Below are 24,577 nucleotides of genomic sequence, written 5' to 3' on the forward strand. Positions count from 1 at the left end.
CGTCTCAAAATAATAAATCGTTTAAAAAATAAACATGCACCGCCTTCTCCCTGAAATTATAGTTTTTTTTGTTGCAGTATGACCTAAAGCCCTTGCTGTGACCCCCAAGCAAGGTTTGGCGACCTCACTGGGGGTCGCGACCCAGAGGTTGGAAAACACTGCTTTAAAGCAATGCCGACGTGTCATATATACTCGTATTTTAATTTGCCTTAAAAATGCCAAATCATTTTTCAAAGGAAATCTCGATTGTCATAAAGAATATAGTAAAGTGATAATGTAAGTGTGTCATAAAGCCATTAAGTGCTTAAATCGTTATACTAGAATGAAGAAGTTCAGGTTTTTTTTTTCTTTGTTTTACTATCAAACTAAGCCAAAATGTTTTTTTAAATTATTTTTTTGTACCGTATTTTTACTCACTAGTTCTCTTCGGTGAGTTTCCCTGATTGGTGAGTTGGCTTCCCGGAAACCGGAAATCTAAAACAAACATATACATATTCGATATTCAAAGTAGTTTATATTTACTAAAATCTTTTTTTTTCATTAGTTTTTTAAAAACTTCGCCGTTCAATAGGGTGATATCACGATATTTTTTTTGCAATTTTAAATTAACGAGGGCCTATAAAATACTAAGCATAAAAAATATTTTTTAATTTTTAATTCCCGTGAAAACGGTTCATGGCATTGGCCACGCCCCTAATACGTCACGATTCGGTTAAATTTTGAACTTTGTTTGTGGCCGTTTGAATTGAAATATAACATCGTCACGAATCTTGACGTCACAATTGTCAAGGCCAAACATGTCGCGTTTTTGTAAAAACATATATTTAACTATTTTATTTTAAAGGTTATGTAAGAAAACATTTCTCCGCAATATCCATATTTATTCCATTTCTCATACTTCTTTCGGTATTCAAAGACAATTTACTGGAAATAATAAAAAAAGTCATGTTAATAGATTTCTATATAATAAACACAAAATGGAAATATATATTATTATTACTAGCATGTAACAGTCGGCGACAGCTGATGGTTATTATTTTTAATATTTAAAAAAAAAACTGATTTTTGTCAACCCTGGGTGTTCTGTACTGTAGTTCACCGCTGCGATTAGGCCTTCTAGCCTGTTGTGGTGCAAAAAATAAATGAAATAAAATATTCTTATGTGTGCTTCAATAGTAACATTGTATATTTAATTTATAAATTGTATGATCATTTACTATGATATATTCTTATGCGCTTAGTTATTTATTGAATTATATATATAATAAATTGAATATATTTTTTTCTTCAGGAAGAAGATCCAATCGAGGGCGGCAGGGCTCCGACCATCGCCCACCACAGCATCATGTACGCCCCCAAGTGTCTGGTACTCGTGTCCCGGCTGGATCACATCGAAACCTTTAGGGTAACTATTCTTCTATTTCTACCTCTTCATATATTATGGTAATTTTGTTGTACAGAATAATTTATTGTGAACCTATGAAATATGTAAACTCTAAAAATATCACATAAGTTGTGATCCGTGCATTAAACACGGCTTTTCAGGGCCAGACCGCGAAACTTCAGAGTAACTTTCCTCATGGTAAGCTTTAAAAAAAATCGTAATAAAGTTTTTCCAAGTCATTAAAAAAAAAATTTTTTTTTAATGATTTCAAAATGCAGTAAATCTATAATTTCTCGAACTAGCATCCCTTCCGCAAACCCCTACCCCAAAAAAATGCGATAAAAAAGTATTTGGCCGACGAAGCGATACGCACCAGACGCGGACAAGGGAAGCGGCTGGGTAGGAGATGGGTAGGGGTTTGCGGAGGGACTGCTTGTCCGAGAAATTAAGGATTTGCTACATTTTGAGATCACTATTTTTTATTTATTTTTTTATAAATGACTTTTTGTAAAAAAATTATTAAGATTTTTTTTAAAGCTTACCATGAGAAATGTTCCTGTGAAGTTTCGCTCTGAAGTCTGGCTCTGAAAACCGTGTACAAGGCTGAGATATGCATTATCGACCAATTCAAGATAGGAGTTCTGCTATGTAGAGCGAATGGACGGCGAAAGAACAGTTAATAAGATTTACGATGCGAATGTTGATGGATGCAGAAAACAAAGAAGACCGAGAATGACATGGGATGACCAAATCTGGCAAATATTTGAAGACAGACATGTCAAAAGTTGGAATAATTGGCGCACGTGCATGAGAAGATATATGAATATAGAGAAAGCATGCCATGTACGCAAAGTCAGAGTGATATGGGCTGCGATTGCAATTGGAAGTTAAGGACATCATACCTCCACGATGACGGTATAGTTGAAGATTAATTCTCACGAGCGATCACGAAGATACACTACCGCCGTAATGGTTTTTTTTTTCCAAGTCAGCACTTTTTTGCATTGCGATTTCTTTCAATTTTTAATTTGTGACAACAGAGAATGAAAACATTTTTGAGGAGGGAATATGGAGGTCTAGGCATTTACATAACATTCACCATTCTGCCTATGTTTGAACATCCACATTTCCTCAACTCATCCATCTGTTGACTTTTGTGAAGTAAAAGAGCTGAAACCTTTATCATGTGGGTGAGATTAATTCTGCTGAACCAATTCACCTACTAGGCAACGCCAATCCAGCCAGTCTGCAAGCATTTGGACATACTCAAAACATTGTTGTATATTTTGGTTGTAAATATTTCATTTCCACAGTAAGGTTTTTAGCAAACTTTTAATGCTGTCGAATGGCCGATTATAATCATCAAAATTTTGCTACAAGCATCGCACATCTTTAATTTCTATAATAAATGATAATAATAATTATAATGAACTTTCGGTAAAAGAGTCCCTCGTTTTCTAGAACTGTTTGGGCATCATGTACACCGTGTACGTGGAGAACATCGGGGTGCCGCTGGAGATCCTCGTGGGCAACGTGCTGGGCTGCATCCAGGTGCCGGGGCCCGGGGGGCCGCAGGTCCGCTTCAGCATCGGGGCCGGGGACCGCCAGGCGCTGCAGCCGCCCTCCAGCGCCTCGCTGCCCGTCACGCACTCCTCGGTGTACGCGCTGTTCCAGATGATGGGTAAACCGATATCTCAGCTTGGTTGTATGGATCGCAGATGGCCGACTAGATCCGAGGCTTACTTTTTACTGTCCGGTGTCCATGCGGTCCGGTCTACTAATCATCATTTCGCTATCCATAGCCAATGGCGCATAGGGCACTGCATTGGAAGTCCAATGAGGAAGTTCAGTGGTTTTTAAAAAAATATTTTTCTATTTGTTAAAAGATTATTGAACTAAGCCAAAAAATATTATTTTTATGTATTCCTATGATTTGTTATTTTGAAATTACTCCACCCGCTATTTAAGGTAGAGGTCATTAGCATAAAAATATTTTAAATATTTTTAAAAAATGGCTTCCGTAAACTGGAAATCTATCACAACCCATAACATCATTAATTAATTGATTACTATGACAGCCCCCTGCATGAGATGTATCAATTAAATCCCAACACAAATTTACGGGGTCATAACTGGAAGCTCTATCGTCCCCGATTCCACCTCAATCCCGAGAAACACTTCCTTTCCAGCAGGGTAGTTTCAGACTGGAATAAATTGCGAAGTCTAATTGTCCATTCCATTTCGGTCAGCCAGTTCAAAAACCGTTTGGATGCTTTTTTAAAGGAAGAAGAACGCAGACAAAAAGCAGTACACGAGATATAGGCGCATCAGCAAAAGCTGCTTGGCTATAACCAATAATAATAACACTGTAATCGATTTATCCTAAATGACTTGTGACGGAGTTAATTTTTATTCAAACACAGGTAGTGATATAAATTGTTTTGATTTTTCCAGGTATCCAGAACGTGGTGACGCTCTGGTGCGCGGTGATGACTGAGCAACGCGTGCTGTTCCGATCGCGCGCATACTCGCGCCTGTCGGAGGCATGCCGCGCGCTCACGGCGCTCATGTTCCCTTTCCGCTACGCGCATGTCTACATCCCGCTGCTGCCCGCCGGCCTCACCGAGGTGCTTAACACGCCCACGCCCTTCGTCATGGGTGTGCACGCGTCCCTGCAAGAGGAGGCCGAGGATCTGGTAAGGAGGCGAGGCTTCCATTATGTAAATCGTTTTTTTACTAATAAAGAATTCGGAAGTGATATAGCAAAAAGTTATATCCGCTGTTGAGACCATTTTACCGGAGCGCAAATACAAAGTTTTGAAATCAGTTGGACGTCTTTGATGTTCGGAATAAAAAAAAGATCAGACAGTTAAGTTCGTCTAGAGGGGACACGGTAAGCAAGTAGACTAATTAGTTCCGGCGAATTAAACCTATTGTTAAGCAGGCTCTGGTCGTTGATATCTCTTCTGTATGTGAGTGAATCAAGGTTTTAAATCTTAGAGATGCTGAATAATTTCTAAATTTAATTTATATTCTACTTGTTTTAGGAATTTTTATTTGACACTCTTAATTCTATTCATATTAAATTTATAAACAGGGATCCAAATATTATAATTTATCAATTTTCTTATACATATATCATCAGCTGTTTGCGCGTCCATTCTTCTTTTTCCACATCCTGAATGGAGCATGTGGACATCACCGATGCCTCCGGGAGACCTTTTCGCTAGCCAGAACTCTCGCCTCCTCCCACGTCACTTAATCTCTCCGAATAAGGCCGAAAGATTGTTATCGACAGCCTTCCAGGACGGCGGGAGCCCGTAGACATAATGAAGAGGCAACTTGGGTTAAGCCAGGTCCAACGCCGTACTCTAAAAATCCTTATTACAGGAGGCTGCTGCGTCTGTTCTCAAGACTTCAATGTTGATTATAAAATTAAACCACCTTAAGCCAATTTTCTTCTTAAACGCTTACTCTCAAAACTCAGGAGTTTGGTATTTTGAGTTTTGGTAAGGTGCCAAGATTCACACCCATATAGGAGCATTATCGATTCCGTTAAAACTAACCATTTTTAATTAATCTAACAGTTTTGATTTGGAAACATTGTTTTCCTCTGAATTCCAATGCTGAAATTTTATTCCACTACGTCCAGCACATCCTGTTTTGTTGGCTCTGCAGTGAATGATCAGTCTGTCGCTAGTTTGTGTTTTATAGGCACTATCACATATAACAAATGAATTTTAAAATTCTCATCCAAAGTGTATGTCCCCCTTCACTGTGAAAACAATGAATACACATCTTTACTCAATGACATTACGAATATGGGTGCTAACCTTTATAAATAAAATACTCCTGTTAAGTTTTTTCTTTAATATAGTTCTTTATTTAAATTCGTATTGATTTTTGTGTATGCCATACCAGAGTATTGTTGCTTTGGTGGGTACTCATTGTATAGTATATAAAAATAGCACAACAGTCTCTCTATTTCGTTTTTTCTCAAAGTCTTCGGTCGTCACAGAGCGCACTGTTCTTAATTAAATAAATATTTTATACAGTCCACTATTTATGCATATCTTTTATTTAGTAGAGATCGACAGCCATAATTTTATTCAATTGGGTGCAGCACCAGCACACATTTTTCCAACTCCAATGCATGAATAAACTATATTAGCTTTTAAACTAAAAAATATTGAACCACATAAGTTTAAAAAAATGTGTACCATTACCGAACATGGTCGCGGTTCAAAGACTCTTGTAAGAACTTAAAACGTTTTCGTATCGGCCAATGTTTTCGAAACGAAGTCAAATTCAAAGCTGTTTGTTGTCTGTCTCCCCTACCGATCCGAGTAACGAATTAACGTCTCCTCCCCAGATGGACGTGCTGGTGGCGGACCTGGACGGCGGCGCGCTGGCGTCGCCGGCCGGCCTGGCGCTGCCGCCGCCGCGCGCGCCGCTGCTGGAGCGCGCGCTGGCGGCGCTGCGCGCGTGCCTGCAGCCGGCGCTGGCGGGCGCCGACCGCGCCTTCCCCGCGCCGCCGGCCGCGCCGCCGCAGGAGCCCGCGCTGCTGGACAAGCACATCCGCGCCGTTTTCATGCGCCTGTTCGCGCAGCTCATGCAGGGATACAGGTCTGATACTCTTTCAATTATGAATTTAAACTAATCTCTACCCGTTCAATGTGGGCCCCGTTGTCAACGACACTTACTCAAGAGGTTCATTTTTTGTATGAGTTTTACCAGTATTAATTTACTGTCATTTGCTAATTCCAGTCTTCTTACTCTGTAATTTGAGGCCTGGTAGCTAAAGGTTTAATAAAGGAAAACTACAAGTCGAAAAGTTAGAAAGTCGTTAAAATTTTCTTGCTTTATGTGTTGACTCTTTTAACTTATTATTTACTGGTCATTTTTCTTATGCACCAACATATCGTTGGGTTTTTGGTACTAAGTGTCTATTGTATTTCAATAAACACATGTTTGGCAATCCTACAGTATCTGATTATTGTAGCCCTTGATGTGATTTTTCAAAAATGGCGCTATAAAAATTATCCGGAATATATAAAACCGAAGGGTTATAGCTGATTTGTTATTCTTATTTAATATAATGAAATCAATAATTGACAGCCCTGCTCTACTTGAACTGATTCGAATTCGAATACCTGGTATGTGTACTAGAAGTAAAGAATTATTATTTTGTAACAATTCTTGAACTAACTTCGAAATGCATTCACCTATATCCAGGATAGATAGGTATGGAAATAAGTTTGAAAAAATATTTGATATTTTCTATACAAACTCTGTTAATTAATTAAAATGTATTCTCACTCGTTATTTTTTAGAAAAAAATTATTGTATGTTGGTGGATTAATTGCCAAATGGCAACTTCTTCCGACTAACTGATAAAATAATGGTATTATTTAGATAGTTTAAGTTTTTATATTGCTCTAAAAACTTCTTGTTTTATGTTAAATTATTCTCAACTTTACTTTGTTGTATTTATATTTAGAACATAAGATTTTCTCATGTTAATTGTTTTCTTTTATTTGTCATCTGAGATATGTTATGTTTCTTTTTTACTTTATTTTTGTTTTTTTTACATTTTACTTTCACTAAATGAGGAACTTCAGCCCTACGGGAAATTGGATACAAAAAATGTTTTCTTACGCGGGGTAAAAATTAGAGCATTAAATTGTACCACAAAGTTTCTTGAAAATGTACAGAAAAAATAATAAAAAATATTTTTATAAAAACGCACTACTTTAAATGACGTCACTGGTTCATGTGAATCGACCTATGATCTGAGAGCTATGGAAGATTTCCGGTCTGCTTGTCGCTTCTGGACCAATGGGAAGAACTGAATGAGAATAAGCGGAAATGAACCTCTGACGTTACACGCGGAGTTATTTCAGAAATACAAAACTTTGAAAAATCGTAGCGCCGATAATACGATATATAAAACTTAAAAAAATTTTTTTTTGATTTAGTTTAACAGTCTATTAACAAATAAAAAATTTAAAAAAAACCACTGAACTTCCTCATTGTGTAGTTTCAATTATTCTATTATATTTCATATTATGTATTACATATAAAATTATTTACTGCTGCGATTATTTTTGTAAAACTTTTTATTGTAAAAGGTCCTTTGAACCGTTGATAAATAAATAATTAATTTCCAGAAATTGCCTCACCATAATCCGCATCAACCCGTCGCCCGTGATCACGTTCCACCGCGCGGCGTTCCTGGGCGCGCGGGAGCTCAGCAGCTGCCAGTTCACGGCGCGCCTGCTGGACTGCATGTTCTTCAATGCGTTCGTGGCGGAACGCGGTCCGCCCTGGAGGGTGTGCGACGTCTGGGACGAGCTCTACAGGTGCGGCAAAATAATCTGTATAAATATTAGTCTATTCAATGCGGACCCTGTTGTTGTCCGCAATGTGCGGCACATATTCAAATGGTTAATTTTTTGTATGATTTCTTTGGGTTTTAGATTTCATTTGTTTATTCTGCAGTCTATTACTGCCCCGGGACTCGACGCAGATAGGATCAGGGATGGTAATATAAAGCTACGAAGCCGAAAAGTTCCTAAATTGTTAAGGTCTTCTATCGATAAATATTGACTTTTTTATTAATTTAGAATATTTATGTGTTATTGGTGTTTTTCACAAAAATGGCGCTTTATAATTGAAGACAAAAAAGGATAAAGGTAAAAAGCAGAGATATATTATATTGGGTTAAAATTTTGAACATCATTCGCTCTTAAAATTCTCTTAAAACTTTTTGAAGGCTTAGTTGGCTTTATGTAAAGGGCTGTACATAAAATCTTTATTTATATAAGAAAGTACATAAATTAAGATTTTAGTAGGTAACGAATATAGAGGTATTACTGCATAGTCAGGGTCTACGTTCAAGGCGCACGGAAGGAATGCGGCAGTGTATTGTGACGCTGTCCGGTTGAGTTTAGATATAAATTAGGAGGTCAATATTCACCAATATATTATATTCTTGAATACCGAGGCAACTCTGAAATAATACTTTAAAAAAAGACAACTTTGAGACAAGATCTGGTCTATTTCAGTTATTGTTTAAATCTAGAAAGACTTACACCAGAAAAGTCCAGATCCTGTTTCAAGATTCAAGAAATCATCCGAGCGGTTTTTAAATTGGTGGACCTTAGTGAAATTGTCGAATTATTCCAGTCTGAAACCACTCTGCTGTTGAGGAAGGCCAACAGAGCTTCCTGTTATTCACTCTTTCTTCATCAATACCTGTCCCAAAATTACTTTTATGGCTAGTAAAGTAAGGCTTTTGTTTAATTTCAGTAATATGCCGGAGCAACTGAAGATGGAAAGTCAAGATCCAGAATTGGAGCTCTTACACATTCAAGAACTCGCCAAACAACTTTATATTAATGAGAACCCCAATCCCCAGGTATATCATATCTATTTCGAGTTCATATTCATCAGCTCGATCTTTTCAAACTTGATTTTCCTTTCTTTCCCACAGTTAATTTCTGCGGGCCCTGGATTCTAAATGTATCTGATCTTATCGAGTACATATGTTTTCTTAGCTATGCCAGAGCTCGACAGAACACATATTCGCACATCATCCGAGGGTTATGCGGGGTATCTCTACCGCTTATTGCATGAAGATAAGATGAAATCTTACGCTTTTGCTAATTTAGGGTTTTTATTGTTATATTGAGTTTTTCTACTGACATTTCTTGGTGAAACTGCATTTTAATATATAATAATAAATTCCACTTTTATTTATAAATTTTGAATGATTACTTATTAAAACTTAAATGATTTTAATTTAAATTCTTTTATTTCCATAATTATATAAAATCATGATTTACAACCCCTGCTTGCACTCGTATATGACATAGAAATTTGTTTAGTCTCCCACCAGTCTGACGATGTCGGTCACGATGAAACCCGGTCACTGGTAATTTTTTTTTTTTTTTTAATTAAGTTTTTATTGTTAATTTAAACTACCTTTTAAATCACGTCGACCTGAAAATCAAACTCGGGACCTCAACTATAGCATATTTTTGTCACAATTTTGTACTATTTTTATAATAACTATAATGAGAAAGTATTGTAAAATAGGTTTGTAAATAGACTATCAAGCTAAGAGATTTTTTTTTTATTATTATACATTTATTATATAGTACGAGGGTTGCTACTTAAGTTTTGAGATAGACAAGTAAAAACAAATATTCATAATCGAAAATGGCTGTAGTGTTTTTGAAAATATTCTCATTGAAGATATACACTTTTGCATGCGTTTGAATCAATTTTTGAAGCACTTTTTCCAGTCCGATTGAGGTTCTGTGAAAACGGTACTTGACTTGAGTACGGTGATTTGAACGTATCAACCGCTTCTTTAGGCGTCGAAAAACATTGACCTCGCAATTTATTTTTGATATGTAAGAATAAGAAAAAATCATTGGGTGCCAAATCAGGACTGTACAGCGGATGACCCTGTTTGAGCTGATGTGTGACGGAACGGAACAAACTATTAAACATTATTATGTGTACCATTAGGGCTACCAGCAGAGGGTGCTGCGCCCTCCCGAAGGAGTCTCCGCCCGAATCCATCAGCCGCCCCTTCCCCGACTGGATGGGAAGAGGATACAGGCCATCATAGAGGATGGACTGGCCAAAAACAGTCTCGCCGCTAAGTAAGTCCACTCTTCGTCTTGTTCAACCACTTGGCCTTATGTGTATAGTCGAAGATTACCAGCAAAATAGACTTGGGAATCTCAGGATTTGTCTGGTGACTTTTATGCGACGGTCTTTTTTGAATTGTCAAAATTCCTCACTTTTACACAAAATTTCTCTGCTAAATTGTTTAATATACTTCTCCTTGAAATTAAGTTAGCAAATAACATTTTTTTTTTTTAATAAATCAAAATCTGGCTAAAGTAAATTAGCGTAGAAGAATTTTTTTTTTTATAGTTACATGTGACTTATGTAAATCTCCTTAGAACCAATTTCCCTAGTGAGGAAGACTTTTAAATCTAAATTATGTATAACTTTTTTTATATAGTAGTATGATAAAAAAAAAAAATGGAAACAATGATGAAATGAAACTGTATCGGGGGTGTCTCCTTTAGTAATAAATTATTCAAAAAGTGGTATAAGATCTAGTTTAAAAATTGAATTTATTAATAACTCGGCATTTTTAAAAATTTAAACCAAATTTTTTGGTATAATTAAGTACATAAAAAGGAATAATAAAAAAACGGAAATATCTGTCAATACCCTTGAGGTATTATATTACGAAAATAGCGCTATATAAGTTATCCATAATAATAAAAGCTGCCTGCATATTAAACCATTTTATGTGCTCATTTGATGATATTGACATTTTAAAAACAATGTCTTTTATTTTTATAGGGATTAATAGTGTGATCATTGCCAAAATTCTTATTATTTAGACTATCCTCGATGCGACCTGCCCAGCCAAGAATCGTCCCATCAGGCCCGGCACCAAACTCCAACATGGACTCCATGTGTTCCTTGGCCCTTCCTAACTCCGCACGAAGACTCGAGGTATGACATTCGACAATATTCTTACTCTTGATTTTAAAACTATTCTAGTAAAATAGAACCAACCGCTTTAATTAAGAAAATTTATTTGAGTTACCTCACTATTATTATTTTCTGTTCTCTCTCTATCTCACATTTGTTTCAGAGCTATGCTCGATTATATTTACTAGAAAGAAATTGTATTTAACTCGTTCGACCCCTTTTTTTCATAGAATTCACTATTTTTTGGAATATTACACTTCCGATTGGACTGGAGTTGATGGTTTGAAGTAAATCTTATTTGACTAATATATTGGGACACTTTTGTTGCTGATTGTTTTTTTGGGTCACAATATCTCTTCCTACTGTATAATGAAGAAGTTCAATTCTACATGAAATTGGATATAAAAAAAATATCAATAAATAATTGGAGCATTTGATTGTATGGCAAAGTTTCTAAAAAAAATTAACAAACTGAGAATTGTAATGATGTAATAACTTATATTTCCATATAAGTTATTAATTTAAAAAATACTTGGTACACTTCCACTTATTTATTTTGACCAATTAGCGCTTTCACCCTCTAATGGGCATCTTCAGACTTTAGACATCAGTCAAAATAAATAAGTGGAAGTGTACCAAGTATTTTTAAAATTAATAACTTATATGGAAATATAAGTTATTACATCATTACAATGGAATTCCATCAAGAATTGTCAATAAATAATTTAAATGAAACTGAGAATTGTTTGACTGTTTTTTTAATTTATTAAATTTTTCAATTTAAATAATATAATTATTCATTTTTACAGTTTTCAAAATTTCAATTGTTATATTTTTACTAAAACTAAAATCCCTCCAAGCCACTTTCTGTAGCTTGTTGGTGTTGAACAATGTTTAAGAAACTAAGAATCTCTTTAATTTGTAATTTTCTAATAATGTTAGGTGCTGCGAAACTGCGTGGCGTGCATATTCGACAACAAGATCGCCGACGCCCGGAAGGCCTTTCCCGCCGCCCTGCGGGCGCTGCGAGCGCCCTCGGCCCGGCGGGCGCTGTGCGACGAGCTGGCTAACAGGGTGCTCGGGAACAAGGCTGTCCTGCAGCACCAGCAGTTTGATTTAGTGATCAAGTGAGTAGTAACTGTAAAGACGCCCGACGGGCCTTCCTGGCCACCCTGTGCTCATGTTCTATCTTTGTGCTACTTTTTGTACAGTTAAACAGATTTATTGATGTATATAAAAAAGTAGTACTTAATACGCCATTATTCGCTGAAATTAGCCTTCAAAGATACTGGTGTGTAAAATTCCTACTTTTTAAAGCACTACACTTTTTCTATTATTACAAAAGCTTAAGAGTCTAGCGCAGTTTTTTAAATTACTCAGAAAATAAGGAATTGGCTTTTTAGATTTTTATTTTTAAGTTGAAAGTTCAAGTCTGACTCGCTCGAACTTAGATTCTGCATTTTTCGTCAAAACTTTTGTAGCTTCCATTAATGTTATGAAGCTGATTATTTTATATGTAAAAGTATAATTAAAAAAAAAAAATCTTTAGAAAACCTTCCAGAAATTAAAAAAAATAAATTAAAACCCATCTGGTCGACAATTTTCAAAAACCCATTTAAAAATCATAACTCGAAAAATACGCAAAATTGCGGAACATACATGGTCGTGATTCGGATACCCCTCAACATGAGGCCATCGCTTCTCCGGCCACCCTGAGTACAAAACATAATAAAAACACATAAATAAAAACATCTTTCTACCTATTTGGCCTGATCCACTCATCAATCCGTGCTCACTCCCACCTCCATTATCCATTTCTTAATGGCGATTTTATAGTGACAGTTTTTAAAAATTGACCTTATGGGCACTGAAAGTAGGTTATACACTTTAATGGATAAGTAGACCAATCCTCTTTACCAATCAACGACCTGCCATTGGCTGGTTTACGTGAGCATTATACACACTTTGTAACATTCACCATTCTGCCCATGATTAAACAGAACATGAGCCCTGTAAACGTCTAGACTTCCATATTCCCTTCTCAAAAACGTTTTCCCTCTCTGTTGCAACAAATTTAGATCTAAATGAGGTTAGTCCTTAATAAGTTCCAATGCCATTTTTGATTTCTGAATCAGTGAATGAGCTGGAATTTTTATTGTATGTTTTTTTAACACCAGTTTGGCATACAACAGAACCAAGACACAGAACAATTGATTTATTTCTTTACTATTTACATTTTTAAATGTGTATGAACATTTCACGTATTCAAGAATGGATTGAATCAATTTTATCCCGCAAAAATTTCTTTCGGTTTGATGACGGTGAACACTTGCAGGCAAGTCACCTTCTCCCCGTCTCTCACCAGGTACACATCGGCCCGGAAGTCTCCATAGGGCAAGGTCTGGGGCAGTTGGCGGTAGTCTATTATGAAGTTCTCTATTTTGTAATTTCCCTGAGGAAGAAAATCCGCATGTCAGTAACATTCTATCAATAACAAACGGTTTGTATCTGTGGGGTTTATAGTCCATCGATTGATGACACGTACACGCGCTAAAAATTTTCACCTGAAATATAGTGTAATGACTCCAAGAAGAAACTCGGCATTTTCTATTGAATTCAATACTAATATAATCAATGTTAGTAAATATTAGTATTTAACCACTTACCGACTTTTTATGTCTACTCGTTTCGTCAGGACACTCACTACGCCAACATGCAAATACTAAAATACACTTTTATCTTTACCGTCACCCTAGTATACATAGTATTTATTAAAAAAATACATTTATTTCATGCAGAGTTTAAGGGGATGCAAACACCACCATGTCCAAACATGCACTCAAATTAGATTATTAATATTTAGCGATATGTAACTGAATGTTGTGGGTGGGGGGTTAGGAAGGGAAGGGGCTAAAAGGTTGAATGTTACACAATTGGATAATTTTTAAATCAAAAAGTTGTATATGTTCTGACATGGTGGTGTTGGTTGTTGAATAATACACTAACAGACTTGTAATTTGAATCAAGTTTTCTTTTTGACTAAGAACTCTGTCAAATTATACATCAACCAAATGTTCAGAAAAATGTGCTTACTTCTTTCAATGGACAGGATTTAGGTTGACCGATTTTCTCCAGAATTTCTAAAAAGCTTTTTCCAACCCACTTCAGGAGGAAATTGCACGAATCGTTTTCCCTGAACTCAAAGGCATTCGGCTTATACCCGTCACTTGTTTTCTTCGCTATATTCACGTAAATCTGTAAAATCACATCAGAATAATAAATTTTAAACTGTATACATAAAAAAGTATTAATAAATGAATGTAAGCAATGTCTTTGTAATTTGGTGATCAACTCACCCCGGTATTTTCATCCAGGGGTATTCCCAGATCAGCGCTCCCGTCGAATGCTTCATGTGTCCTGTTGAGCTTTTTTCTCTCTACGAACACCTTGTACTTGTAGAGTTCTGGGTCCGGACATTGGCTCATGGATTTGAATATCAGGTCTGCAGGCCCTGCCTGGAATTGAAATTGATCAACAGACATTTACTATTTATTTTAATACAACATTTGCTGTGATAGTATTTTCTATTGTTTCAGATCATTCATATGTGCGAAATCCATTGATCTTTAACAAATATGCATATATAAATTAGCGATAATAATTGATCCATGATATTTACAACTCCAGTTCAGCACCTTATTTCTTCATTTCTTATTCTGTCTCTTAGACATACACCGAGCATCTGTCTTTCCATGCGTGCATTTCAGTTTCTGGCTACTTTTCTGTGTTACAGACATGATTTCTAGTCCTGTCGCTGGCAATATACACGATTGTCATGACTTGTCTTTTTGAGCATACTGGGCCTTTTTTTTTCAAAATTTTATTTATTTAGTTTTAATATTTTACAATTCATTATAGTAATCATATGTATTAGTAAATGTTATTAAATATTTGTTTATAACCACTTACCGACTTTTCTATGTCTACCGGTTTCGAGACGTACCCGTCTCTTCATCAGGACACCAATTAAACTAACATGCAAAACCCCCCAAAAAACACCTTCACCATAGTTATTGCACAAAAATATAAAACCAACATGCCATGCATTTTAATAGGCAACCCTTACATGCACCGATTAGGTTATGAAAATATTTTCACCCTATACCCATTAAACTCACGCCCCTCCCTCTTTTTTCAACTATTTCTCCCACAACATAAAATATGTTCATAACCTAATCAGTGCGTGTAAGGGTTGCCTACTAAATGGGCACTGAATAGAGTCGTAAGTATTATCATCGCTATTATTTTTTAAGTTTTGTAATTTTGAAATTACTCCCTGACTGTGACGTCACAAGTTCTAGTCGATGAGTTCTGCTGGTTGGTAAGTTTGCTTCCTGGAAACCAATCACAACACTCTATCATCGGTTAATTCGGAAGAACTTGTGACATAGTTCATTTTCATTTAAATAATTTTTATTCTATCCAACTCTAATGTATGGAGGAAAAACGAAATTTGGCTAAATGCTGTCGAAATGCGATCCCTCAGGCAAAAGTGTGGTAAAATGACGTATGATAGGTGTCGAGATCAAATGTTGAGATCTGTGAACTATGCAAGGCTGAGACACACATTATCGACAGAATCGAATGTTGACGGATGCAGAAAACGAGGAAGACCGAGAAAGACATGGCACGATCAAGTCCATCAAATACTTGAAGATTGACATGTCAAGAGTAGGAATAATCGGCATGCGTGCATGAGAGGATGTATGAATGTAGAGGAAGCGAGATATGTATGCAAATACAGAGTGATATGGCGTTCTATCCTCTCTGCTTACCCCTAAGGGTAAACGGCGTGATGGTTCGTTTGTTGTTTGTGTTATTTTTAATAATTTTTTCATACATTTTTGAGAAACTTTTCAGTACAGCTGAATGCTCTAATTTTTACCACGTGTAAGAAAACATCTTTCGTATCCAATTTCTCACTGCAATAAAAACTGAAAAGCACCGAACTTCCTCATTGGAACACAGTGCAGCGCCCTATGCACCACTGGGCGCCGAAAGGGGAACGATGATGGTTGGTGTGAAAATTCCGATAGCAATATCTATATCTTACCATTTGGGGTTCCGCCGAAACATTTTGGTTTTTCGCCATAAAAATAATCGCCAACAATATCACAAAGTGTAAATTGAACATTCTGTCCGGAGAACACAGACTGTACGAGAATACGAGCAGCGGTGTATTGTTTCCATATCACCTGTGCCCTGTGCCCTGTGTATTGCGTGCCTAATCTGTTTCCTGCCCTTTCAGAAAAATGGCAATCTCCGTGACAATGACTAATTTATCATACCTGCCTGCCCCCTTTGTTTTCAATAATATGATCGGTGTTTTGTTTAATGCTGCAATTATTATTATTGGATGGATTTGGATTCATAATTTGTAGTTATTTTTAAATTTTATTTATTTAATTAAAAAAATACACTCCTTTAAATACTAATGAACTTATTAAGACTTTTTAGGCTGTGCCCGTGTCAAGCCATAATAATTAGCAATAAAAAAATACATAGTAAAATTAATTAGATTAAATTATAATGACACGTGATGCAATAGAATAACAATCCAGAAAAACAAGGTATAAGTAATAAATAATAAAATTCCAAAGAATACAATGTAAAAAATTCAACCAGATATAAATATTAAAATGTAAATTATACAAATTTAGATTCATACATAATCAAATATACAAAATAATAGTATCATTGAAATCAACAAAATAATCATGTTTGGTCATCTCAATGCCTTTCGGGTATTGTACACTGATAACAGAGGGAATTAGAATTTAGTGGACTGTATGGAAATTTTTACTCACTTTTAAAGTTCTTCCGATTGTTTCTTATATAGAGCACTTCACTATTGCTGCAGCACGGATACCGGTATCGTGTAGATGATGATGAACTGTATAATTTAGCCTGTTTATACAACTCTCACTTCACTTTGTACGAAATATTATGACGCAGGATATGATAAAGATTTATCAGAGAGACAACTTTTCACATGTGACTTGCTCACAGGACGGTAGAAGCACAAGAATTTGAAATAGGAAGGATTTGGGAAGGAACGGGATATGTACTGTCTTATATGAGTTGCCAGTACAGAAAATGTAAATTATATTATATTTTAAATTATTATAAAAATGAAATATCTACATCTTAGGTTGTGTGGTCAGCAAGCCATTAAAAATCATTAAATCTGGTCATGTACATAATTAAATTCTTTTTTGTACTATAAAAAAACGAATGCATGCATCATTTATCATTTGTTAAAGTAAAAAAACATTTGTATAGATTAGATTTTTCACCCTTTTCACAAAAGTGCTATTATCTCGGTTTCACTTTTCTTTTCACTTTGCTTTTTACATAACAAGTTCATTTATAAACTCTTATAAAACACGAACTAAACGATTTTTCTTTTTTGTAGATTGATGAATTGTGCCCTTCAAGATGACTCGGCAATGGATGAACAAGGAGTGGCCGCCGCCTTACTTCCCCTGGCCACAGCATTCTGTAGAAGGCTCTGTACGGGAGTCATACAGTTTGCCTACATGTGCATACAGGTAAGGAGACCAATAGAGAAGATGTACTTTACGTTATTTCAAAACTGGAATTGTGCCCTTCAAGATGACTCGGCAATGGATGAACAAGGAGTGGCCGCCGCCTTACTTCCCCTGACCACAGCATTCTGTAGAAGGCTCTGTACGGGAGTCATACAGTTTGCCTACATGTGCATACAGGTAGGGAGACTAATAGAGAAGATGTACTTTACGTTATATTAATTTGAACATACTGATCTGGTAAAATCTTCTTCACTCCCTTTCCGCACCTAATGGTGCATAGGGCACTGCATTTATACACCAATCGCAGTGTATCTTGATAATTTTTGTTACATGAAGGTAAAATTATCAGTCTTACGCTTCTAGTGGGAACATGGGGATTTATCCACATTCATTTTACTCGGAAGAAAGATAATAATTAGTCTTCAGACATTGTCATATAGATAGATAGGCAGGCTATCAGCGGGACAATGTATAACCCCCACCAACACGCATGGCCGCATCGCCCTCGAGTGAACGCTCACAGACAGGACAATAGGACAATAGCCACTTGCTCCGCGCGTGCGTATTGCTTCCGCACTTATTTTTTCCCGAAAATGACGCATAGATGGCATCCAAAAGAAATTACAAAGTTAATATGTATATAAAGCGAACATGACTACTTTCAATATGCATCTTTTTTGGGTGATTGCAGGAACTATCTTCAGGGTAAACTATGTGTTTTGTTACAATATTTGAGTTTGTCCAAATGTTCATAGACAAAAGACTGGATTTCACCCCCCCGGGAGTCATTAAGATTAACAAATTACAACGGGGATGGAGAATACCTTAAATTAGGATATATGGAAGATGTTCAAACATAGGCAAAATGGTGAATGTTACATTGTGTAAAGTGGCCACTTAAACCAGCCAATGACAGGTCATAAGCCCTGTAAATGCCTTGACTTCCATATATAATTTTAAATTATTGAGTTAATAATTTTGATACATCTCGGTATAAAAGCAGAGGCAGCTCCTTAGTATGTGCATAAGTGCAGTGCACTGCCAAGTAAAAATATGTGTAAATAAATTAGTTATTTTATTGATAATAAAAATATGTAATAGGTACAAAGAAACAGGGATTCGTTGCAATATTATACTCTTAAACATCATAATATTTAATTCGTTTGTAATGTCACTTTGAACATGCGGAATCACACAATATTAGTACAAATTTAGTTGATTTAGTTATCTATAACGTGCGTATAATGTTAAGTTCCGATGTGCGGGCTGTCATATTATTGCTCGTTTATCATGTCCGACTTATCATATTGTTATAATATTATTGAACTTAATATACAACTTGTAAAGTGTGACAAAGTGTAAAAGAAAAATTATTTTTGCTAACTCACTCGTAATGTGCATCGTCGTGTATTCATTTTTGCAGTGTTCCTCACGTGAACTTTGGCTGAATTGTTGTACTGTACCATTGTCTTGTCCTGCACCGTCTTTATGTTTCAAATACCAGCTAAGAAACTGGAAATATCACAATGTCGGGAATCCTACAATAAGTCTTATCAATAGAAGGCAAATACACTGACACTGCGAGACTGACAAATTCAACAGATAATTTGGTGACTGAGATTGTAAATATATTTATACAAATGTGAAAGGTAATCAATGTTCAATACATTTCCAGGAACACTCCGTTTGGCAAAACCAACAATTCTGGGAAGCAGCCTTCTACCAGGATGTCCAGAGAGATATTAAAGCTCTATATGCTCCCCCCTCGCCTGCTGCCCTCCAGGCTTCCAGTCCAAGGTATGCCCACCTATGCGCAAGATCGGCTTATTCATTATTAACCTATAGTCTCCGTAGTGAGGAGTGTACTAAGATCGGTATTTGTTGTTTCCAGAGATTCCCCCGAGGCGCCCTTAGCCGACAGTTTACTGCGCTCGCAGGAGCCAAGTGCTCTGGAAATCGCTGCTGAACAAATGAGATTATGGCAAAACATCGATCCAGGTAATAATAATTTCATTAGTTATCCTTCATTATTAATGATGTTTCAAAAATTCACAGGGACGAGTGGCATTCCCCAAGGATCTCACTTAAGCCTAATGTAATTTTTTTTATTTACATAAATGATATAAGCTATCGAAATGCGATCTCTCAGGCCAATATGTGGTAAAATTATGTATGCGTAATAGGTGTACAAATATCAAGATCTATGCATTGTGTAAGATTGTGGTTAGCATTATCGACAAATTCAAGAAATGTGATCTGTGTCCGTTTCGACATTTATACCGAATGGACGGCGAAAGAACGGCTAAAAAGATTTACAATGCGAATGTTGATGAATGCGAAAAACGAAGAAGACCGAGATAGACATGAGGCCAAATCTAACAAATACTGGAAGATGTCAAAAGTGCGAGTACTCAGCGCTCTGCATTAGAGATGTATGAATGTAGAGAATGCCAGGTCTGTATGGAAAGACAGAGTGATTAGCATTCTATCCTCTCCGTGTACCCCTACGGAGAAACGGCGTAATGATTTGCTTGTATATAGTCTGAACTTTCATTAAAGTAAAATGACTATTTGTTGATGATATAAAACTTTATATGGATTTAATGATACCAATCATATATCACCTTCTGAATGGTGGTACTCCTTAAATTGTGGTATTGAAATTGTGCATTTTGATTTCAGAGAAGCAACAGGAGCTCATAAAGAGCGAAGAGTCCACCATCTACAGCCAGGCCATACACTTTGCCAACCGTATGGTGTACCTGCTCGTTCCGCTGGAGGCCGGGCGCCGCCAGGATGTGCCCAGGCACCACGAGGACGAGAGAGCTAGCAACTCTATAACCAACAGGTGATGGTTATTCTATCTACTCTTGTGGATACAAAAACTAAATGGATTACTAACCATTTATTTGTTTTTTGGTCTTAGATTACGACCCGACGTAACCTATTATTACATAATTTAACATAACCATTCCTACCTGAGGAGTCATCCCATCATAATGTTGTGAGTTTTTACATGTGAATAAATTGAATAGACAACCATGCATTTTAGCTAATGAGAAAGTTCAGTGTCTTTTTTTTGCTTTTTTTTTGTTAATAGAATATTAAACCAAGCCAATTTTTTTTTTTTATATATCGTATTATCAGCGCTATGATTTTACAAAGTTTTGTATTTCTAAAATAACTCCGCGTGTGACGTCAGAGGTTGTTCGATGACAGTTCTTCCGATTGGTTCGTTTACGGTTACCAAACCGGATATCCTTCAAAGCTCTCATATCATTGGATGGTTCATATGAACCAGTGACGTCATTCAAAGTAGTGCATTTTTATTCAAATGTTTATTATTATTATTTTCGTACGTTTTTAAGAAATTTTGCCATACAATTTAATGTTCTAATTTTTACTGCGCAAGAAAACATTTTTTGTACCTAATTTCCCGTAGGGCTGAAGTTCCTCATTGTTACATGGGGAGTGAGGTTGCGTGCTTTATGAAATGAAAGATATCGCTAACATATAATATAAGATTTACATGCTATTAAATCAAATCTAGGTTTTAAATATTGATTACATTTTTTATACTGAACTTACGATTAAAATATGTAGGCAATTTTGTTAAATGAATTTAGACGCGGAAAAGGAATTGAACATAAATTTAAGTAACCGGTGAACATAAGTTGTTCTATGGTGGCCTGGCAGTTGTTAAACATTGTCATTCCCGGCCAGGCACTCACATAATAACGACAAAAAAACAATAGCGGGGTAATTACCACAACTAGGTAACTTCAAAATCAGCATTTTTCATCCACTAAAAACAGTTTTTCTTATCCTCCTCCATGAATGGTACAAATAAGTCGCGATTCATTAAGATAATGTATAATTGAATTTATAGTGTTGTGGAGTCCGACAGTGCTGATGCAGAATCCGGTTTTGAGGAAGCTGATCCGGGAGAGGCAGGAGTCAATATCATCAAGATGGTCTCCAGATTTGTAGATAAAGTAGGTCATTTGATTTATTCTTTATTCATGCAAATGAATATCCGTTAATTTGTAATTAAAGAGATCAAATATTAAAAAATATAAAAATGGCACACGCTTGGCTTATTCTACACGCACCTTTAAAAACACTTCAGGTAAAACATTTCTGTGATATTCAGATTTTATGCATTCTATGTTAATTTTAAAATTCAATATAAAAGTGAAGATTCAATATTTTTTATGTATATAGTATGAGAGTACTTAATAAAAGATTAGTTATATATGTCTAAAATATATTAACTTGAAATTTATGAATTGCTTATTACAGGTTTGCACCGAAGGAGGAGTTACTTCAGAGCACATTAGAAGCTTGCACCAGATGGTTCCCGGTGTGGTGCACATGCACATGGAGATCTTGGAAGCTGTCAGTAGAGAAAGCAAAAGGCTACCACCTATTCAGAAGGTATGTAATCTTTCTCAATAAATAAAAGAGGCGGGCTTTGCTGGTGCGTGCGCCTATGTCGATTGAGGTGGAATTGGGGACAATGGAGCTTCTAATAATGACCCCGTAAATTGGTGTTGCAATTTAACTAATACAACTCTTGCAGGAGGCAGTCATATAGGGCAGTAATAATTTAATATCTAATAAGTTTGTGGGACTCACCCGGAAACCAATACCCACTGTCATCCGACCTACTATCGTCTTAAGGACAGTGCAGAAGGTGATTCTTACATTACTGTATGTAAACAATAAATAATAAAAAACATCCAAATTACTGATTATCTAACACGGATGTCAAATTGCTAAAAGTTAGGGAAATAGAAAATGAACTCAACTCCCCACTGGGAAGTAAAGAGAACATTGTGGACAGCTACTATATAAGCAGTAGTACCCTTAGGTACCATCAGTCAAAACGCTTAGTTAAAACACTTAGTTCAGTCAATAACTCCCGGGTCGCATTATCCATTCTGTATTATATTATTCAATATGCAATAAATACACATTAAAGAATCGTCGTTTCATTCTGTCATCTCCAACCGGGGTAGGAGCTCCTGGCATTTTCTATTTCACTTTCTAAGTTTCTATCAAGTCGCCTCTCTCCCGTCGTTCTTCCAATGATGTAAGTCCTAGTGCTTCTAATCTACCATGGCAGGGCATTCCTTTCAATAATTTTTGTATTTTTGTAGCAGATCTTTGAACTTTCACCAGTGCGATGTGTTTAGTTAAGTAGGAACTCCATACTGATGGCAGTACAGATTTACTGACATCCAAATGTGTTTATTTTCCTTTGTTTAACGAGCATTTCTTTTCTGGATTTGTGCAGCCCCGTATTCTGGAGCCGTGCCTGGTGTCCGGGGAGGTCGTAGTAGGTCCCGCACTGGGGCTGCGGGCTTTCCTCGTGGCAGACGGGCGCGAGGACGGGGGCGCGGCGCTCGGCCCCTTGCTGCCGGCCGAGGGGGCGCTCTTCCTGACCAACTACCGCCTCATCTTCAGGGGTGCGCCCACCGACCCCCTAGGTAATGACAATCATTGTAGCGGCTAGCTCTACCGAACTTGTGATTTTTCTGCCTAATTTCACGGACTGTTTTTTTCAATGGATTGTAGCTTGCGGACAGACAGTGGTGCGATCGTTCCCCCTCATGGCCCTGACCAAGGAGAAGGCGGTGAGGATGCAGTACATGCCGCACCTCGACCAGTGGCTTCAGGACGGACTCCAGTTGAGATCTTGCACTTTCCAACTCATTAAGGTATTTAACAAAACACCCATAAAAAATATTATATTAAAATAGCGTTCGTATGGATTTTTACAAAATAGTGTAATCAACAATGTTTTGAGTATGTCCAAATGTTTGTAAACAGGCTGAATTTCCTCTCTTGGGAGTTATTTAGATTTAAATTTGTTACAACAGAGAGGGAAAACATTTTTTAGAAGGAAATATGGAAGTCTAGGCATTTACAGGGCTTATGAACTGTTATTGGCTGGTTTAAGTAAAATTGAAAAATTCTTTTCAAGCATTCAACATTCTTTTTTTTTTTTTTAAGTTTCAAATGTATTCAAGTATATTCTTTTATTTAATTGTAATTTGTTTTTCTCTATTTTTCTACTTTTTTAAAAATATTTCAAACCGTTTTATTTGGTTTTATTGAGTTTTTTTTTCTTTCTTCTTGATGAATCTATTTTCTATTTTTTTTCAAAGCATCTAGACAAAATAAATAAATGTTCTTTTTTTTGTCTGTTCTCGTTTATTTGAATCTTAATAAAAACTGATGACAAACTATTATTGAACAGTTTATCGGGACAAATATGTTTTAATAGTTTATGTTTTTATTCTTCTAATGTATTAGTATTGTAATAACATGTGTATTTTATTAAATAAAGACTCGATAAATAAAATAAATTAAAAAATGTGACGTAAAAGCAATCATAGTATCTTGTAGAGCAGAAAATTTGCTTTCAAATGACCTTTACCATTTTGTTTTATGTTTGCTTCATGTGCGTTCATTTTAAAATTTGGAAAAAAACCGACACAATTTATGTTAACACCTGATACTGCCCACTTTCTGCAATAATTTATTTTTATTTGAAGTGTTGTGTTGGGAAAAACTCATAGCGGATCGATGGCATGAACAACGCCGATGCAATTTATTCAGTTACAAACATTTAGCACTCTGTTCCGTGTGTCAGGTGGCGTTTGACGAGGAGGTGAGTACGGAGCAAGTGGAGCAGCTGCGCAAGACCATCGGGAGACTGCGCCACCCGCCGCACGTCCTACAGCACTTTGCCTTTACCGGGGCGCGCGCCACGCCCTCGCTGACGCCCCTGCACCCGCAAGGAGAGAAACACGCCACACTCAAGTCAGTAACCGCAATAAGTGGTCTTCTTTTATTTTATTTTTTGCACCACACTAAGCCGGGGGGGTTAAGAGGACATGTAGCGGAAGAGCTATTTAATTAAATAGGCATTAGAATATATTTTTTTCTGTCACTCTCTCGCAGGTGTTTCTGCGTGTTTATGCCTAACTAAAATCGACAAAATTGAGGTCTCGAATTCCCATTTTCCAAATTTGTTTTTTTGAGT

The 24,577-nt window shown here is 36.4% G+C and overlaps 2 protein-coding genes across 2 annotated transcripts in view; one reads left to right on the top strand and one right to left on the bottom strand.

Annotated features, from left to right (window-relative positions):
• The first annotated feature begins 1,294 nt into the window (after positions 1-1,294).
• Sbf (SET domain binding factor) overlaps positions 1,295-24,577 on the top strand; it is a 50,950-nt gene continuing 27,667 nt past the window's right edge. The window contains exons 1-18 of the mRNA XM_088233818.1: positions 1,295-1,405; positions 2,846-3,065; positions 3,839-4,080; positions 5,757-6,010; positions 7,555-7,746; positions 8,696-8,804; positions 9,923-10,059; positions 10,819-10,933; positions 11,855-12,039; positions 17,388-17,523; positions 19,199-19,320; positions 19,415-19,521; positions 20,206-20,371; positions 21,413-21,518; positions 21,826-21,960; positions 22,823-23,015; positions 23,104-23,246; positions 24,185-24,354. Coding sequence (XP_088089944.1) covers positions 1,346-1,405; positions 2,846-3,065; positions 3,839-4,080; positions 5,757-6,010; positions 7,555-7,746; positions 8,696-8,804; positions 9,923-10,059; positions 10,819-10,933; positions 11,855-12,039; positions 17,388-17,523; positions 19,199-19,320; positions 19,415-19,521; positions 20,206-20,371; positions 21,413-21,518; positions 21,826-21,960; positions 22,823-23,015; positions 23,104-23,246; positions 24,185-24,354 — 2,792 coding nt within the window. The 5' untranslated portion in view covers positions 1,295-1,345. The remainder of the gene's footprint in view (positions 1,406-2,845; positions 3,066-3,838; positions 4,081-5,756; positions 6,011-7,554; positions 7,747-8,695; positions 8,805-9,922; positions 10,060-10,818; positions 10,934-11,854; positions 12,040-17,387; positions 17,524-19,198; positions 19,321-19,414; positions 19,522-20,205; positions 20,372-21,412; positions 21,519-21,825; positions 21,961-22,822; positions 23,016-23,103; positions 23,247-24,184; positions 24,355-24,577) is intronic.
• On the bottom strand, positions 13,114-16,127 carry LOC148276750 (uncharacterized). The gene is made up of 4 exons (XM_088233817.1): positions 16,026-16,127; positions 14,269-14,427; positions 14,006-14,167; positions 13,114-13,364 (listed from the first exon to the last, which is right to left on the bottom strand). Exons 1-4 carry the CDS (start codon positions 16,104-16,106, stop codon positions 13,200-13,202), a joined length of 567 nt encoding a protein of 188 aa, XP_088089943.1. The 5' UTR covers positions 16,107-16,127; the 3' UTR covers positions 13,114-13,199.

This window comes from Micrasema longulum, unplaced genomic scaffold (genome assembly GCF_059751315.1).
Source record: "Micrasema longulum isolate JH-2025_06_02 unplaced genomic scaffold, ASM5975131v1 h1tg001151l, whole genome shotgun sequence".
In the NCBI taxonomy this organism is placed as follows: domain Eukaryota; kingdom Metazoa; phylum Arthropoda; class Insecta; order Trichoptera; family Brachycentridae; genus Micrasema; species Micrasema longulum.

Bases quoted from the DNA above. Each gene is read 5' to 3' on its own strand.
- LOC148276750 (XM_088233817.1), bottom strand. From the start codon at position 16,106: ATGTTCAATTTACACTTTGTGATATTGTTGGCGATTATTTTTATGGCG. The intron at 14,428-16,025 runs GTAAGATATAGA...TTTCAATTCCAG, and splicing joins TTTCGGCGGAACCCCAAATG to GCAGGGCCTGCAGACCTGAT. The intron at 13,365-14,005 runs GTAAGCACATTT...TTTCTTCCTCAG, and splicing joins AATCCTGTCCATTGAAAGAA to GGAAATTACAAAATAGAGAA.